The sequence below is a fragment of the Microtus ochrogaster genome, linkage group LG2 (genome assembly GCF_000317375.1).
Source record: "Microtus ochrogaster isolate Prairie Vole_2 linkage group LG2, MicOch1.0, whole genome shotgun sequence".
Classification (NCBI taxonomy): domain Eukaryota; kingdom Metazoa; phylum Chordata; class Mammalia; order Rodentia; family Cricetidae; genus Microtus; species Microtus ochrogaster.
This window is the reverse complement of record NC_022028.1, coordinates 25,027,745-25,047,284: the sequence shown is the minus strand read 5'-3', so window position 1 is coordinate 25,047,284 and position 19,540 is coordinate 25,027,745. Positions and strand designations below refer to the sequence as shown.

The 19,540-nt window shown below is 43.3% G+C and overlaps 1 protein-coding gene across 22 annotated transcripts in view; it reads right to left on the bottom strand.

The window, feature by feature from the left end:
• Map4k4 (mitogen-activated protein kinase kinase kinase kinase 4) overlaps positions 1–19,534 on the bottom strand; it is a 139,560-nt gene extending 120,026 nt beyond the window's left edge. For all 22 annotated transcript variants that reach the window (XM_026785820.1, XM_013351036.2, XM_026785825.1 and 19 more), the window contains exons 1-2: positions 19,359–19,534; positions 19,069–19,134 (exon numbers count right to left, since the gene is read on the bottom strand). In XM_026785820.1, coding sequence (XP_026641621.1) covers positions 19,069–19,134; positions 19,359–19,415 — 123 coding nt within the window. In that variant the 5' untranslated portion in view covers positions 19,416–19,534. The remainder of the gene's footprint in view (positions 1–19,068; positions 19,135–19,358) is intronic.
• Positions 19,535–19,540: the final 6 nt, after the last annotated feature.

The following is a 19,540-nucleotide window of genomic DNA, read 5'->3' as shown; positions in this document are numbered from 1 at the left end:
TTGAGGTTTATCTGTATTGTATGAGTATTAAGACAAAAATATTTGGCGATTTACTCTTTTCATGAGACCATTCAGGATGGCAACTGAAATAGGAAGCACCTCGGTGTGGTGTTTCTGGTAGGGTCAGATGATGGGAGACTAAAAACTTCCATTTGTCACGGGAACATGGGAATAGCAGAGCACATTTTTCCTACTATGGGAAATATTTTAAGCAAAATAAAGATTTCAGTTTAACAGAAATTTTTAACTAATTGGCTCTGAAAAAAAAAATCAAAGCAAACTATTACTTAGTGTTCCATGGACAGACTTTGATCTACCCTAAATCACTAGACTTTTGTGATATTGAAAGATATGTTATCAACATAGAGAATTTGTACATATTCTGGAAGTGTTTTACACCATAATTTTTTTTGCAGATATCTTACATCTAGATATTGGCTTGATTCCCATTCCTTAAAATCTTTTATCTTCTTCTATACTATATGGCCTATAATTTGATACGGTCGAGATCCTGAAATCATTGGTATTATCAAATTATTCTTTGAAGTAATGTGTATGGCAAGTGAGACTTAGCAATGATTCTATATGCTATCTGCCCCCTTACAAAAACATGGTGATCTACTATATACATGATATGTATGAATATATAAATGTGTTATTCTGGAGAAATGGTGAGATATTAACTTTAAGAGAAATAAGTACTGAATGTAAAAATTTACAGCAACTGCTAACAATGTTCCTTAAAAATATGTGTCATATGTCAAGTAAAAGCAGCAGGCTCTTTGACGAGCTGCTCTGGAAGAAGGCTCACTTTCTACCTCCAAACACTGCAAAGGTGCAGTGATCGAGGTGCTGTGCGGCTGGCAGAAGCAGACACAGCAGCCACTGAGGACGGAGTCCAGCAGCTCTCGCATTAAATCAACCAAGTTTTAACAAGTGGGTTCAAACAATGGGGATAGAAATCAGATACCCATGTGCAAATGGGTGGCCATGCACACAACGTGAAACACATAGAGAGTAATTAAAAATGAATCTAAGAGCTAAATAAAGCAAAGCAGAAAACATAGGCGTGAACCTTCTAAACCCTAGATTAGGAAAAGGTTTCTAGGATATGACACCAACATCACAGGCAAAAGAGGCACACTGGATTTCATCAAAATGAAAAATGTGCTTGGAAAAACTATACAACAAGAAAGTAAAAGTGCAATCACAGAATTCAGAAAAATGCTGCGCTCTGTATGCCTGGCGATCCTAGACTTACAAAGAACTTTCAGGCAGTAAATTCAGAAATCGTTATCACCCAACTTAAACAATAGCTAAAAGACTTGAAAACTCTATCCATAAAAATATTCAAAAGGCCAAAAGCAAGTAAAACCATGCTCAACACCATTAGTCATCAGAGAAATGCAAATCAAAACCACAAATGAGATAACACTCTATACTCATTATGAAGGCCATAATAAAAATGACAGATATTACAAGCATTAGCAAAAAAAATACATTCCTATACAGCTAATGGGGGTGTCACAGAAACTATACACTCTGTAGCTCCTCAAAATTCACACTTATCAGACTCCTACAGCCCTAACTGTCTACACAGAAACTACACGTGCATGCCCACAGAAGCATTATTCCTAGACCAGCCACGTGCCCAACAACTGATGAACCAGTACAATGTGGTATAACCACACAATAGAACACCATTAGACAAAAAGTGGAAACGAACCCGACGCCTACTAAGACATCCGTGAACCTTAAAAACACCATGTCAAACGAAGACAGGCACTGTGTGGCTCTATTTCTATAAAATGTCTACAGTACCTACATCTACAAAAGACAGAAACAAAGGTGGTAGCAGAGGGCTGAGGTGCTGAAGGCATCAGGCACCAGGAGGACTAGAACACGGGTCTATGTGAAGGATGTCATCAGACTGTGACTGTGTGCAATTCTGAATACATTAAGAGCCATGGAGAGCATGTTATAAATGGGTGTGTGATGCAGGAAATGAATCACATCATCAGAATAACACTTTTTTTTAAAAAAAAAAATATTTCTTTCTAGCTGGGTAGTGGTGGCTCTCACCTTTAATCCTAGTACTGAGGGAGAAGCAGTTAGATCTGAGTTCGAGGCCTGCCTGGTCTCCAGAGTGAATTTCAGAACAGCCAGGGCAACAGAGAGAAACCCTGTCTCAAAAACAAAAACAAAGACAAGCAGTTCTTTCTAAAGCTAACATGTTTGTTCCACATGTCAATACTACCATCAAAAAAAAAAAAATAGGAGGAAGGCATGTTTGTATACACCTTTAACACCAGCAGGCCAGCCAAGTTTTATCTGTGAGACTCTCTCAAAAACAAGAAAACTAGATGTTTAGGCAATTGTGGTAGTACATACACCTTACATTCCAACACACAAGAGGCTGAGAAGGGAGAATCTCAAGGCAACTAATTACAAAGCAAAATCCAACCAAGAAAAAGGAGGCCTGGAGAAATGGTTCAGTGGTTAAGAGTACTTGCCAGGCAATTACACAGAGCTCAGATCACAGCGCCTATTAACAACCCAGGGCATCCAACATCCACCTAAGCACAGGGCTTACTGGCTTCTAACCTTGCTCAGAAAACCTAAGTCCCAAGTTCTGAGACAGACTATGCCTCAAAAGAATAAGCAGAGAATGATAGAGTCAGACACTGGATATTCTTTTCTGTTCTTACACCCATGGTTCTCAGCCTTCCTAACACTGCGACCCTTTAGAATAGTTCCTCATGTTATGGCGACCCCAACCATAAAATTATTTTGTTGCTACCTCATAACTGTAAGTTTGCTATCATTATGAATCAGAATGCAAATATCTGATACACAGGATGTCAGATATGTAACCCACCAGATGGGAACCACTGCCTTACAGGTGCATCTGCATATACACTAAATTGTTTTTAAATGAAAGGAAGAAAAAGGGAGAGGAAAAAAGGGGAAACTGGATGTCAAACAATGAAAGGCAGAGAATGATCCCTGACTCCTGGGACTACCTACTCCCTCTAAAGTTTCAGGCCATTATTCAAGAAGAAACCAAAGCAAAACCCAGCCAATATTCCCTTAGCTAAGGATGAGCTTAGAGTCTGGGTAGATTAAGAAGTCAGAGTTAAAATGGGAATGCAGAGGCAGGGATACAGAGGCTGCCCAGACATAAAGAACCCCAAGCTCTAAAAGGGGGTCTGTATGAGTTCAGCCAGTGCAAACCATACATGCATAAGGAAACTACCTATGGTGGAGATAAAATATATACTGAAAAAAACTGATGGAACAGAGCCAATTCAGAGAGATGGCTGAATGCTGAGTTCATAGAAAACTAAGCACTCCAAAATGTCTTGCACGCGTAGAAAGAAACAGCTAGTGCCACCCTGTTGTGTCCTATTTAGAAATCAGAGAAATGGGTCCCTAGAAGATTAACTTACTTTCTCCTATGTAACTGAACTCCCAGATAAAAATACCCAGCACTAAAACACAGTAAAATTCACGGTAAATGGCATCCATTGCAAGATAAACATACTGGGAAGTATAACCCATAAGAGAACAATAAGTCTCTAAAAGTCAACTGAAAACTGCAAAATTGAAAGGTTAGAATTAGACGGCATTATTAAAAACAGTATAGCTATTTCCTTTGCTCAAAAAAAATAGAGACAATATAAAGCCTAGAAAAATACAAAAAAAAAATCCAAAATCCTTGAAAAAAAATGTCTGAAATTTAAAACTATATAGTAGATGAAACTACTAGCAAAGTAGACCCTGGAACTAAAAGATGCTTGAGTGGTGGCATGGAGGTTCAAAGTGCACAGCAGAGGACCAAGTGGCTCCCAACACTCACACTGACAGCTCACAAGTACCTGGAACTCCAGCTCCAAGGGATCCAATGCCTCTGGCCTCTGTAGACACCAAACTCACATGCACATACCCACAAACATATACATACACATAAATTAGTAAAAACAATTTTGTTTTTAAAAGGTAAATGAACAAGAAACCTGAGCAGTAGTGACCACCCCAAATGAAGCCTTGAAAGAGTCTGAGCAAACAACAGGGTAAATGTATACACACAGACACACAAACACACAGACACACACACACACACACACACAAACACACACATACACACATGAGCACAGGATAATCAAATCAAGTCAACAATAAAAATAAAATTTTAAAGGCAGCCAGGAAAGAATGACATTTATAAACAAAATAAGAATTAACAGATTCAAATAGAGGCAAAAATGGAAATGAAGACAGTAACTCTAACATACTGAAAGGAAAAATATGAGCCTAGAATGCTATATGCACAAAAATATCTTCCAGAAATTAAAAATGAATGCTTTCAGATGTGCTAAGCTAAAAGAATTTATTGTCAGCCAACTTGCACTAAACAATAACAATAAATTACAGAAAATACTCAGACACAAGAAGATGATACCAAGAAATACAGGTCTAAATAAAAAATGACAAGTACTATCCATGGTAATCACTTGTATGCCACAATGCTATAAGGTCATGTGTGGTAGGTGGGTAAGAATGTCCCCATAGGCTCATATATCTGAATGTTTAGCCATGGAGGAGTAGTACTACCTAGAAGGATTAGGTGGTGTGGCTTTGTTGAAGGAAGTATGTCAGTGTGGGTAGGCCCAGTGTCAGAATGTCTCTTGTCAGTGTGGGTAGGCCCAGTGTCAGAATGTCTCTTCGCAGAAACAGACACTGACCAAGACAGAAGTTGGTGCCAGGGAGATGGGTATTTCTGTGACAGGCCTGACCATGTTATTTGGCAAGACATGAACTATGGATTAGGTAGGAAAGCAGTTGAATGCTTTAAGCAAGGTTTAACAGGCCATCCTGGTAGAAGCATACAAGATAATGGTCATGAGTGTGGTGGACTGTGAGAGCCCAGCTCAAGAAGTTGCAGAGCAGAAGAATATTAGTAAGTCACCATTACTAAGGAGACCAGTTTTGTCTCCTTAAAAAATGTGGCTGCTTTTTATCCTTGCCCCCCCCCCCAAAATCTGCATGAGGCTAAAATGAAGAGTTTTGAATTAATGGTGTTAACACAGGAGATTTCAAGACAATCTAGTACTGACTCTGTCATGTGATTATTAATGGCCAGTCATATGCAGATCTATAATAAAAAGGAGCAAGTGAATAAGAAAATTACAAAACATAACAGTTTGAGGAGAAAATGAGCACAGGAAGTCTAAAGAAGCTAAGTCCTGTGATGGAGAAGATAAAAAGCTAAGAAAAGCCTTGGTGCTAAATGGTCCAAAGGGAGTGGTGACCTCAGGGCAGATCCCACCCAGCTAAGCTTCCAACTTGCAGAAAGGAATTACAGAAAAGCTTAAGCAGTGAAGGAAACCATCAACAACAGACAGCTGAACAATTGTAATTGAACGAGGTGGGCAAGCCCTAGCCTAGCAAGCAGCAGAACTTAGCAGCTTTGGCCTCATGGTTCTGGCTTTAGAGTCAAGGATACAATAAAGGGGTTACGGAATCTCCCTCCTCAATTAAGGAAAGCTGCTGAAGCCAGGCATGTGACAGGGATGTCCCTGAATGGAGACCCAGAGGGCCCACCGCATGAAAGTGTGAAGGTGAAGCCTAACTTCATTAGAGACCCCAAGATGTTGGAGATTCCGGAGCTGTGGGATACCCGCCAAGAAGAGCTGCAAGCCAGGTGTGGAGCCAGCCCAAGAGAGATAATAAGTATGTTGCAGACAACAAAGCTGAAAGGGGCTGGATCTGAAAAGTGCTTTGACATCAGACATAGAGATGCAGAGTTTGGGACTTACCCTGCTGGTTTTAGGTCTTGTTTTGGTTGAGCATTTCCTCACTATGCTCCCTTTCCTCCCTTTTGGACTGGTAATATATATCCTGTGTCGCTGTATGTGGGGAGTATGTGGTCTGCTTTCTGATTTTTTTGATTTTACAGGGGTTACAGGTAAGAGATTGCCATGAGTCTCAGAAGAGACTTTGGACTTTTAAACAGTGCTGAGACTGACAAAGGATGAGGACTTCTGAGGTTGGACTGAATGCATTTTTATATTCTGATATGCTTACAAGCCTAAGGAGACCAGGGAGTAGAATTTGGTGGTTGAGTAAGAACAGTCCCCACAGGCTCATAAATTTGAATGCTTAATCATCAGGGAGCGGCACTACTTAAAAGAATTGGGAGGTGTGGTCTTAGTAGTAGTTGTGGCCTTGCTAGAGGAAGTACATCACACGGGTGGGCTTTGAGGTTTCAAAAGTCAAAGCCAAACCCAGTATCGCACTCTTTGTGCTGCCTGCAAATCCAAATGCAGAACTCTCAGCTACCATGTCTGCCTGCATGCCACCATGTTCCCTGACATGAGGATAATGGACTAAACCTTTGAAACTGAAAGCAAGTCTCAATTAAATGCTTCCTTCTATAGGGGCTGCCTTGGTCATAGTGTCTCTTCACAGCAACAGAACACTGGCTAACACAGTAACATGGCAAACTTGGTCAATACCATCAAGTTGACAGGACCTAGAATCACCGGGAGACAAAGCCCTAGGCATGCCTGTGAGGGATTAGGCACACAGGCATCAACAGAGATGCAAAGATCCTCCCAACGTGTCAGCTACATCAGTCCAAGGACAGGGGTCCTAGACTGAAAAACAAGAGAAGCCAGCTGAGCAAAGACAAATGGCTCTCTGTGTGGCTACAGTGTGAGCAGACTCCCACTCTCTGCCGCCATGTCTTCCCACCATAATGGACTGTGCCCTCAAACCTCAAACTGAGATAAACCCTTCCTCCCTTATCTTTGCTTCTTAACAGGTAATACAGACTAACTTACACATGAAACGTATGCTGTCTCAACTTAGACTGTAAGCTAAAAATTTACACTAAAACTTAGGCATGTCTTTAATCCCAGCACTTGGGAGGCAGAGGCAAGAGAATCTCTTTGAGTTGGAGGCCAGCCTGGTCATTAATAAGTAAGCAAGCAGAGCACTACAAGTTCTAAAGCAACCTATAAAATAACAAAATTACAGCTAGTAACCTGCAAGGAAAAAAATGGAATTATGGGAGGAGGAAAGACTCCCAAAGACAAAAAGGGAAAAACAACTCCTTACATAGAGTCGTGGGAAACGAAACAAACAAACAAGGAAATCCTATAGAAAACTTAGCATTAAACCACTTCTTTCATGTAACAGTAAGTAAGCAGCAAAAATTATTTTCAGCTAATTAAGTAACAAACTAGTGAAAAATGAATTGTCTAATTCAATCTTGGGGGTTGATGGCTGACAAAGCCCTATTAAATCAAAATAAAAGGAATTTCACACTTTGAAAGCTAACATTAATAGCTGCAGAGTTTTTTTCTATTAAGATCAGAAAAAGGTTAGAAATATTCTGTTGATTTTGTGGGCCTACGAGATGGCTCTACAAGTATGGGCATTTCACCCAAGTCTGACGACCTGAGCTTGATCTCTGGGACCCAATATAGGAGAGAACGAACTCTAGTAAGCTGTGCTCTGTCTTCCACACTGACATCGTGGCATGTTCCCAACCATATACAAATAATTATAATTTTAAAAATTAAAAATGGAAAATCCAACAAAGCCATTTTACTTAGTAAGCTCTGAAAAATAAAATTTTTATCCATTATCAAAAAGCAAACAATTATGTGCTGAGTAACAGACTCAACACATGATGACGTCCTGCCTAGTGACAGTTGTATTCATTTATACACACACTAAAGTTACACACTGGAAAAACAAAATACCTCAAGGGCAACATTTCTCAGAATGTACTCCCAGCACTAAACAACCCACAACTAACTGTTCAAAAACAGCTTAAAAAAGAAATGGCAAGTTCATCTTTCAATCATTTACTTCTATTACGGAAACTATAGAAACTTTTAAACCTGCATATGGGTTTATCCCGAAAACCTGTAACCAATGCAGCCATCTTACAGAGGGGCCCCTTTCCAGCTCTAAGATCAGGAGGGCCAGCACCTGAGAAAGTGATTCCTTTCTGTGTGCAGGGCACACATGGTCTGCTTTGGATCTCCACTCTCCAAGTATGAACCCAAATATTACTCAAAGGACATTCCAGGCCAATGAGACCTACCTCTGAAGAGATGGACAGGCTGAAACATGGATACAGGAGACTCAAAGCAACCAACACCCAACAGTAGTAGCTGTTGGAGGCAACGGTTCCCAAGACACAGCTAGCTCAAAGCAAACTGAGGGAGAGAGTCAATCACCATAATAAATACAGAACCCTCCCCATTCTCTTTCTCTTTATTCAAGCTTCCAATATGGTATTAACCAAGACGATAAGTCACAGGCTAAATGGCTTCTCTGGAACCTAGGGACTACTTCTCCTTGCTAGTCTATGCCTCCTGCAAAGACTCTCTACTGTGGACATCCACATTAACAAATGCAGCTCTGCTCCAGTCACAGGTTCTCTCACAGCCTCTGCAGGACTCCATCTGTAACACCACTTCCTTAAACTGTTCATTGTCTGCCTAACATTGGGCTTGTAAATACGCAGCGGCACACACGGACTTGCCTGTTCGCTGTTCCATTGGTGCCTGGCACACATTATACACACATTAAGCATTTCAGTAATGAATAAGAGATCTCGCCGAGCTGAACTAGACTCAAATACTTGTGGATAGTGAACCAAAAAAAAAAAGAATATTAAGACTTTAAATCCAAAGTAAGAGCTGAGGATCCATAATTTCTTTTCCTGACAATCATAGGAGAGCAAAGCAAGAATGACAGGAAAGAGCACCCACAGCCTCAGAGGCCTGAGGAGCTACACACCCCAAATTCACACTGGCATGCCCTGGGACTTGAGTCATGTAAAAGTGAGCATAGCCAACAACTGTGTGCACCCTCAACCACACCCAACACTCAGTATCTCACTGGGAATCCCTAAGAAGGTCTGTGTCCCTTGATGCACAGTCTCTACTCCCATAACTATCTTTAACCCGAGATCTCAAAGTTACGGTCAGAAAAGCTACTCAGCAATTACACAAAGACATCAGAAAAAACTGAGGCAGGCAAAGAAGTTTGTCTGAGAGGCAACACTTTTCTTTCATTGTCTAAATAGGTAAGAAAGAATGTTCCCTGGTCAAGAGCTCCCAAGATGTGCACAATCATTACTCTTAATAAGAGGAGGGCTAATGCCTCAAGTCTCTAATAAAAAATAATCATTTTTTAAAAATGTAAAGTTGTACAAGTTGGCACACACCTATTCTCCCAACACTCAGACAGACACTCAGGAGGCTAAGGCAGAAGGATCATGAGTTCAAAACCAGTCTGGATTTCTTAGCAACATCCTGTCTCACAGTACCACCCATAACCCATACCCCTCCCCCAGGAAACATTCTGAAGGAACTTCTGCAGCAAACTCAGATGAGTAACCTCATTCCTTCACACATAACAGAGAAAATCACTTATTTAACTTGAAATGCATTTTTCTGTCCAAATACAGATTTTTACGCATGTGCACAAACGCTACTGGCAACACCATGAGTCACTTCTCTCCTGCCACCTAGTGTGACCCCAGAGTGGAATTCAGGACCTCTCAGGCCTGCTCCTCTATTCTCTGAACCTTGTGGCTTTTAAATCCTGGCAGATCAACAGCTCCTATTTGGGATAAAGGAAGACAATGGTCTTCAGCATTACGGCATTGGCTACCTTTATAAAATAAAATCTATAAAACACACAAAAGGGAGAATGCTATTTCAGATGAGAGTGAACTCAGTGATAGTAAAGCTTGTCTGTACAGCAATGAGAAAGAAACTGTACTCACAGCTCAAGACTATGACTTAGCCTTACAGCAAGGGAGAAGGTAAAGATTTCAGGAAAGTGGAACTTTCAAATGCTACCCCCCCACACACCAACCCCCCACCCCCCATCCCACCCCTGTAGCAAAGCTGTGTCATGAGAATCAGAAATCAGGCACACTCTGGGTAGTATAGCCAGAAAGGGTGTTTGGTTAAATTGACAGAAATGGAAAGCCCCAAGGACACAAACCCCTGCTCCTTTCTCTTCAGGTAACCCCATCAGGCTGCCTTCTGAACAAGAATGCAATGCCAGGCAAAAATATCTTCCAAATGCACCACTCAAGCGCCACACACTAAACACAACTGCAGTGTCTGTGAAGCAGTGGACATCTAGGCAGATGTATGGCATATCCACATACTGGAATACTATGAACTAATAAAAAGAAACCACCAGACCACTATATAGGTAAACCTCAAAAACAGGAAGTGAAAGAAATCACATGCTACACACCGAGCTAATTTAAATAAAAAGGTAAATTTACACAAACAGAACCACCAGGACTGGCCTGGTGCTGAGCTAGAATGGGGAGTAAATGCATGTGAGGATGAGTATCTTACCTGGGCCATCACCTTATGAAAACTGCTGGGGGCAAAGGCTGCACTGCTCTATAAATGGATCAAAAATCACCAAAATGCAAGCTTCAACAGGGCCAATTTTACAGCAAATAGGAAAAACCTTGAAAAATCAATTTCCAAACTCACTGTCTTGAAAAGCTGCTCCAAGCAGCACAGGGCACCCCAGAGGGCTGCGCTACACACGCCTCCTCCGTTCCCCCTTCCTCTCCTTCACCTCCAGGGCCTGCACATCCTAAGTCAGCACAGGAGCCTGTACTAGGCCCGGATGACCTGTTTGCCTTTGTTTCCAAGCTGCTTCTGTTACTGTCCGAGTAAAGGAAACACCTGAGCCAACCCCTAAGTTTACAACACAGCCATAACTTCTAGCTAATCGTGGTGGAGTTATCATGTGCACCATAAACTACTGGAAATTATAAGGTAAACAAAAGAATGAAAAAGAGACCAAGAGAGACTATGACAGAGATCATTTCTATCAATTTCTGAAAACCGAAAGGAAACACAGAGCATTTATGAACCCAAATACCAGGCCAGACGGACACCGACACAAGTCAGGCAGTTTGCCCTCTGGAGTCCAGAAAACATCACTTGAAAGTAACTCATCCGGAGTAAGTACAAGGCGAACCTCCAGAGAACGTACCTAAGTTTGCAGCCCTTGCTCTGTCTCACACAACTGGGTGACTCTCTGACATCACTCCATACCATGGCGAGTCAGAGGGTTAGCCCCTAGAAGAAGGGATGCTCCAGCACATGGCAGAGGCCAATGGAGGGCAGAGGTGGAGAAGATGTGCTTTAGACCTGCAGTGCCTTACGGCTTCACATTCTGCATGCTTTCCTGAAGGCTGCTGGAGGACGTTATCTCAGCATAATCAATAGTAAGTCAAAGAAAGGGCCATAAAAACAGGGACACTCCATGACACAGCTGGACACCAGGTCTAGGGGCAGTCTTATCCGCCTAGCTCTGAGGGGGCTCCAGGGTGGAAAAGCTGAAATTAACAGGTTATCTGAAACAATTAATTCTATGTACTCAGCATTAGGGAAAACGGCTGAGAGGTTGAACTTTGCTAGGCATTAATTTAGCTTATCTTTCAGAGTTTATGAATGAGAAAGAAAGGGCAAAGCATTGAAAACTAAGCAATAACAAAGAAAAGGAATGTAAGAGGAAGGGTACTGTTTAGGAAAGGAAACATTATATGCCAGTTGGCTCGCAGATAATAATATTTACACAGTCTTGATAATATAAACTGCTATCATTTTAGCCCCAAATGATGACATACTCATTTATGGAAGGAGCAAGTGCAGGAGCCAAGTATCCAGCTGCTCTTGAACTGCAGCAGCTCAGAGCAGCAACTACTGTCACAGGCTGTCAATGCAGAACTAAGCTTGTAAACTGAGGAAAAATGGGTACCAACATACAATAGGGAGACATGGCAGTAAATATCAAACGCAGCAGGTAACAGGACAGAAACTGACGCCTCTGAAGGACAGGACAGCTCCACATATTGAAACAAGCATCCTAGGATTCTTGATCCCTACTCTGCTTCTAACTGTAGTAAACATTAAGGCCCTTATCATAAATAACAGATTTTTTTTAATTATAATGCCAAGGTGGGGTTCTTTCTTTAATTATTTAACTGTAATAGAAGAACTTGTCCACATGAAGCCATATCTGAGACACAATGCCAGAGACCAGAGGTATTTGGCAATAAGCACAAAGCTGGAAGCACAGGTTCCTTGGCTTGGCTGCTCAGTGGTGGGAAGTTAACTGCTAGACACTGACAACAGCCTGCTGATGTGCCAAGCCAGGTGAGCTAAGAGCCTGCTCCCTATGAGTTTTACAAGTCAGCTCCAAGCTTCTCAGAGCACAGTTCACTACCAGTGTGCAATAAGATCATTTCTGACACAGCACACACACAGCAAACTGTTGTGGGAAACTACACACCAACACTCTATATGCTGATCTTCCCTTCCCGTTCTCCAGTCATCTGCTTGTACTGTGTTTTACTGAACAGTTCCTGAACCTCCTCAACTGTAGCCAGGTGTAAGACATTCCTACAGTCCCCACTATTCTGGAGATTAAGTAAGGCAGGAGAACCTTGAGTTCAAGGCAAGGCTGAGCTACAAAGATAAACTAAGGAGATCCTGCCTCATTTCAAAGCAACCTTAGGCCAGTGTAGTGGCACTTGACTTTAATGCCAGCACTGAAAGCAGAGGCAGGCAGATCTACAAATTCAAAGCCAGCAGGGTCTACACAGTGAGTTCCTAACCAGTCAAGAGCTATGAATCAAGGACTGTGTAGTGAGAATCTGTCTCACAATAAGCCTGCACTGTGCTGGTTCCACGGGTCTGAAAGCAGGTGCTGAGGTCCTGGGGGCCACACAGAGAGGCCTGCTGCACATACAGCTGGTTGCTGTCACTTTGTGTCCACTCCCGTCTTTCCTGCCTTCATCAAAGGAAGCAGTGTCCCTCCCCACAGTGCACTGACACACACAAGAAGCCCCATGCAGGAAACAGTACAATAAGTACCTGAAAAAAGAAAAAAACACTGCTATACATTTTTCTTTTGACTCCTCAATTTAGTTCTAAACTCCCCAAACATAAAACATCCCTTGTCTTAAAACATGAAGTCCTAAAACGCTGTTCTTTAAAATATGTTCATGAAAACATGTATCCTAAATCATTACTATGCGAATTTCTTAGCCCAAACAAAGCCAGCAGTCTGTGGTAGTGAAGCAGTCTCATACAAAAGATCATATTCTATTTGGCAAACAGTGATGTAAAATTCTAAAATCCAGATACATTTCTGACGACTGGTAACAATGTAGCATTTCCTTGCCCTTCTCCAGTCTCCCCATCCATCTTGCCATATCCAAACAGTTTACCTTGATTCAATCCTTGTGCTATGAGCAGGGTCAACTAATGTCACCCCAGTCTTCCACAGTGAAGCACCTGGGGATCCTTACCCTTATCAGCAGCAGCCCTAGTATTGTAACACTGATCATTCAGATGAGAAGCCAAACACAGTGTAAAATCTACTTAAATTCTCTAAGTAACTATTTGCAAATACCCAGCCTGCTACAGTCTACTAGGTATCTGTCTACCCTGTGAGACCCTGAAACAGAAGACAGAGAAGCCATCTAACACTTTCTGAACACTTCACTCTACTGTCCATGAAACCCCCTCATCTAAGCTGGAGAATAAACCTGAGGGGTGACCACATGGCAGTGCTCACCTCTCACCAGAGCTGGGTCTTGGCACCTTGCCTTTCTGGGTACAAAAGGTGTGAATTTCTGCAATTGCATGTCCTACTGCTACCTGCTATTGTTTTCAATGACTAGAATGAATGATGGGGAAAATGAAAGCACTGATAAAACAGGGGCATTGTGAACTTAACACAGCAGAGAGAAATGAGAACTGCCTGATGATCCAAGTGTGGGCTGTGCTTAGTTCAGTCACTCACACCAGTGGGCAAAGAAACAAACAAAATACCACCCAGAAATCCCTAAGCTAAAGCTTCCACCTTTTCAGGCACTCAACCACAATGTTTCTACTCCCTAGAAAGGAAGCTGCTTCGGTAACTATTCTTCCGCTCAGCACCGCTTTCCTAGGACACACTACTCCAAAAGGAGAACACCTTTTTATGTTTTTTTTTTTTGTTCTTTCAGGCTCAATCTGTGAACACATGCACTTCTATCAAAAGGCATGGATAATACTTTCAGTCTGTTGTTAATACACAGAAATATAAACATCTCCAATTCTTGCTAAGAAAAAAGGCAAAATACAAGTTTGCAGCTATTCATGAGTTCATATTTATTACAATGTTTTAGAAACTGTTAAAGCTGCACCTTAGCAGGGCCCGCTGGTCAAGCTTTGATGTTCCTGCTTTTGGGAAACAGCATGTAGAAGTCTGGGGTTGGGGTTGACAGTCTGAAGAGCTGCACAGCAATACTTGTTCAACAGGCTGGCTTCCTCCCACCTTACCCACAGCCAGGATCCTTCCAGCATGAAGGAGCCCAAGTCTCAGAACAAGTCTGAACATGCCACTCAGCTACAGATCAGCTGACACAACACTCTCCTGAGGGAACATCACGCTCAGAATTCTCACTGCCCACTGCATGGCTTCACGTCCGACCAGGAACAAGAGGTGCTCTGCTTGTTGGGTTCTTTATCCCTGAGCAGCAATCAGAATCAACTGGGGAATTGGGGCACCCCTACCCTGTCGGCCAAAGCTCCATCTACTCTAGTGACAAGAACTTGCATTTAAAAGGAAGAACCAAAGCATCCATGCATCCCCCAAGTTAAATACAGAGAGAAAGACATTCCTGAGCATTTGTTCCTCTCTAGCACCTCCACCAGTGCCCTGCTTCAGACTCTCTGGACTCAGGTCCTAAGTCACCCATCCTACCTGCTCTTCCCAAAATATCATCCGATATAGGTCCCTAGGGATCCCCGAGCCCAATAAAACCTTTTAAAGGCTTCTCAGTGCTTCAGGAATACGGTTGTTCCTCAACTGCAGTCCAAAAACAATGCCTTCCTGATACTGCCATTCCCAATGGTCACTCTCGCTCCTTCATCCGCCACACACGCTTGTCCCTCTATCATCCTTAAATAATAACTGAAGGGGCAGGATCATCAAAAACAAACTCTCAGTGTTAGTTACCCTTACATCAAGGTCTTTGGGCCTAAACGAGCTTCCTGTTTAGCCACCCAGGTTTGCCTGACACCTCTCCTCCAAGGTCAGCAAAACAGGGCCAAATCTGCTCTGTCCTCCATAACTATGGTACCTCTGAGTCCGCCCAGATTTCAGTCTCTCTCTCTCTCTCCCTTTCTCTCTCTCTCTCTCTCTCTCTCTCTCTCCTTCTCTCCCTCCCCCCACACCTGCAATGCCTATTACTAAGTACTTCTCAAGACGGCAGTATGCTCATAAAATACAAAATAATGGTAGTTACCCAAGAAGAGCAAAAATCCCCAAATATTCAGAAGAAAAATAAAACCCAAAGTAACATGGAAATTAGCCTTTTGCTGGTCTTAATCTTCCATGCTATTATTGTCTCACTGACAAAAACACTTGTAATTTTCCATTTATTCAATGTGGATAACTAGTAAGCAGAAAAGAAACCACTACTACAGACATTGTTCTTACATGATAGTCTGAATAGAACCTTGTAACCAGAGCTGCACACACAGTAGGTTTCTAGGGACAGAACTGAGGGCCCACCTCTGAGTAGGCAAGCACCTGCTCACTGAACATAGGAAGCAGCCCAAAGATTATTTTTCTAAGCTTTAATCTATGAGTATCTTTCCACACAATCATCCAGATAACTAAGGCTAGAAATAAATTTCTCTGAAGAAAGTATAGTCTTTCAATTCATTTTTTTAATTTTTTTTTTTTTTACCTTTGGGGTAGGTATGTTATATGCATATGTGTTTGGAGCCTGTGTTCACCACCCAGAGGACAGAGGAGATCCTCCTCTGTCACACTCTGCCTCATTCCCTGGAGACAGAATCTCTCAGGGAATCTGAAGCTAGACTGGAGGGCAAACCCCAGTGGTCTTCCAGCTTCCAACCCCACATAAACAGGTAACCCAGCTTTTCACATGGATGCTGGGGATTCGAACTCGTCCTTGTGCTAGTACAGCAAGCATTCTTGCCTGCTGAGCTACCTCTCAAAGAAAAGACTACAGATATGGTTCAAACACACCAGGCCGTATCCTCACAAAGCCATCTTCAAAAAACAATCTCACTTCACTCAGCACAGCCCCTCAAAACAAGCACCCTACCTCACTCTGTTCCTATAAAATAGAGGGGCAGGTAGGGTGGCTTAGGAGGAAAAACACTTGCAGCACAAATCCAAGGCTAGGAGTTCAGATCCCCAGCACCCAGGGGGCATGGTGACCCATGGTAACCCCCCATGTAGGAGGTAGAAACAGGGAACCTAGAACAAGCAACTAACTAGACCAGCTAAACTGACAAGATCTGGGTGTAAGTAAAGAGCCTATGACAAGATGTAAGGTAGAAAACAATCAAAGACACCTAACATTAACCTCAGGCCTCCACATGCCACCCACATACATATTCATACATGGGGTTACACACTCAATCACACACATACATACACATATATACACATACATACATATATATACACACACATACACACGTGTATATATGTAGAATATATATACGTGCATGTGTGTATATATGAGTGTGTGTATATATATATATAAAATAAAACACTGAAATAAATTAGAATTCTAGGTTGTCCAAGTGCTTAACCTAAAAATGCTTAAAATTTATAAGTTGTAATAAATTCAACTAATCCCAAAACTACCCCATGCCAAGCAACCAAGGAAAAAAAATAGCAACTAAACCACTGTGCACAACAGTATCGGATCTAGAAATTATGCATTTAAAAGGAAAAGGAAACATGCCATTTCTAAGAAATTCAAGCTCCTATACCTGCTAAGTGGCAAGGACTAGGGCAGGCGGGGCACGCTAGAGAAAATCTGATGTGTGTCTAAGTGTGGAATAACACTGTGACAATGTTTAAAAAGAAGGAGGAAACACTCCAGTATTTATCAATAAAATGTTATCTTAAGTTCAAGAAAAAGGAAAAAGAAGACTACAGATGAAACAGAATCAATGGTGGGCTATCAAACTGTGCTATAAAAACTGTGCTCTCTTGAAAACTTCCTCAAAGATGAGGGGAAATGTGTAACTGCCTGGGAGGAAAACCTTAAGCACTACTTTGTTATCGTTGACCTGCAACTTCTATGTCAAGGTCTTAATTCCTTAGATTTGCATAGAGGATACTTCAGCTGCAGAGGGTGGAGTCCAAGAACACTAGAGACTGTATCCCTAACACTCCCCCAAAAGCAATGCTTAGCAGAGCCCTTGGGGTAGGAAGTGTGGGGCGAAAGAAGAGAGGAGGAGAACAATAAAGAACCTGCCCAAATTCACACCACCAAGTGCCCACCTCTTAAAACTAATTCATCCGGGCAGGCCTTTTTAGCTGACTCCGCTACCACAGCCTCCAGGCTGACCCAGGGAGACCCGAACAATCCAACTACTGTGTAACCAGGTCAAAAACAAGCTCTGGCTAACTCCCTTGGAAGAGTCTACTCACCACTCAGAGTTGGCCAGAGAAACTGGGTTAGAAAAAAACCAAGCAGTGCTTAAGCAAACACTGGGGCTGGGAAGCAAGCCTCTAAGCCAGTTACCAGCCACTCTGAGTTGCAACACAAGCTTTTCCAAAATTTTCCAAAGCCTTCCAAACTCAGCTGAGCCCAGCAGGCTGTTAACAGGGCTGCCTTTCAAATTCAAAAATCTGGCCCGGGCCCCAACAGTTAACCAACAAAACACACTAATTCACTTGAGATCACCTAAAAATATGGACTCAAGTTCAGACCATGGCCTGTCAATACCAGCATCCAGGTCCCAGAGTGGGGAAGGGGGGCACTAAAGCTAGGAGAAGCAACGGGAAACACATAAACCCTATTCATAAAACAGAAAAGGGACAATGGAATCCACACTTAATTTGGCCTCAGAAAATGTCTGCAGTCAGCTTCCACCACCACCCCCATTTTTAGTGAAACAATCACAATTCTTCATGGTGAGCCACAAAGCCCTCCTTCATAAGATAATTTTCTTGTAGCTCAACCTTGACCCAGTCCTAACAACGGGAAAACTCTCCCGGCGAAGACAGCTTCCAGAGAACGTTTAATAACAAGAAAGAAATCGGGAAAGAAAATTTAAAGTTCTTTCTTTCTTCATTTTTTTGGGGGTGGGGGGAGCCTGAGCCTTCTTCTAGAAGGTGCACTCAACAGAATGAACGACACAGTTAGGCACATCGGATGCCAGCTACTACCCAGCACAGACTAACAGTCTCCACAACTGCAAAGGAAGAGAAAGACCTGGGGTGGTGGGTGTGAAACCGGGCACCCTCTCTACTCCTCCTCCCTTGCTATCTCAATTACACAGCTGTTACACAGGTTATTCCTGGAATTCAGATTTTATAATCCCCACACTGTAATTCTTCCTGCTCCGGTGACCCAAACACACACTTCCCCCCCCCATCCCACCCCACCCCACCCCCGGCCTCCCCAAAATACTGTCCGCCAGAAATGGGCAGGCTGGCCAGAGCTTTGAAAAGCAGTTACAGGTAACACCAAACTCCCCACGTCAAGTCATCTGGCAAGCACTCTTCAGGAAGAAGCATGACGACAGTTTTGAAGAAGACCCAGCCAGTGGTTGAGGGAAATAACAGGCAAGGCCTGTCTACACTGAATTTTAATTCACCAACCAATGCAAACGTTTCGTGGAGGCCAGATTTGGAGAAAAATGGGGGGTGGGGTGAAGGGGGGAGACCCTCTGGTCATCTTCGAACTCAAAATTCCTTTTCTATTTTGCTGAAGCAAAGTGCATGCCTAACACTGTGGCTTATTTCCTTTATCTCAAAGCCAGGAAATGAGGTCTTTTAAGGCCAGTCTGAACACAAGCGGAAAAAAAAAAAAAAAGCTAGGCGAAACCCCTTTCCCAACTTTGGCCAGGCGGCATGGCCTCCAGTCAGCAAGCAGCGTCTCGTCACCCCTTCCCTCGTCCCCTAAGAAGTTTCTCCACGCCACGGGGAACAAAGGCGCCCCACACCGACCTTATAGACTTGTCCATAGGTGCCATTTCCAACCACTTCCACCAGCTCGAAAATCCCAGCCGGGTCCTGGAGAGAGAGGAGGGGGAGATGGTCGTTTTAAAAGGGGGCCCCCCAAATGAAGAGACAGAGCCGGGCGGAGGGATGCAGGGCGGTGACAAAGGCTCTGGCCCCGCCGGGTCCCCGCCGGCCGGGAGCGCCGCGACGAGTCCCGCCCGCCCGGCAGACAAAGGGGCCGCCGCGCCCGCGGGTGTCCGCGGCCACCGCGATGCCCAGGGCGCGGCCACACTCACCCGCAGGGACGAGAGATCGATGTCCACCAGACTCTTCGCGGGCGAATCGTTCGCCATCTTCCCCGGTCGCCGCCCCGAGAGCGACAAGCCGCGGCGGTCAGGAGCTCCGCGGCGCCGGGGCGCGGGCCGTACGGGCAAGGCCGCCGCCGGGGTCGGCGCGGCTTCTCCTCGGAGCGCAGCGG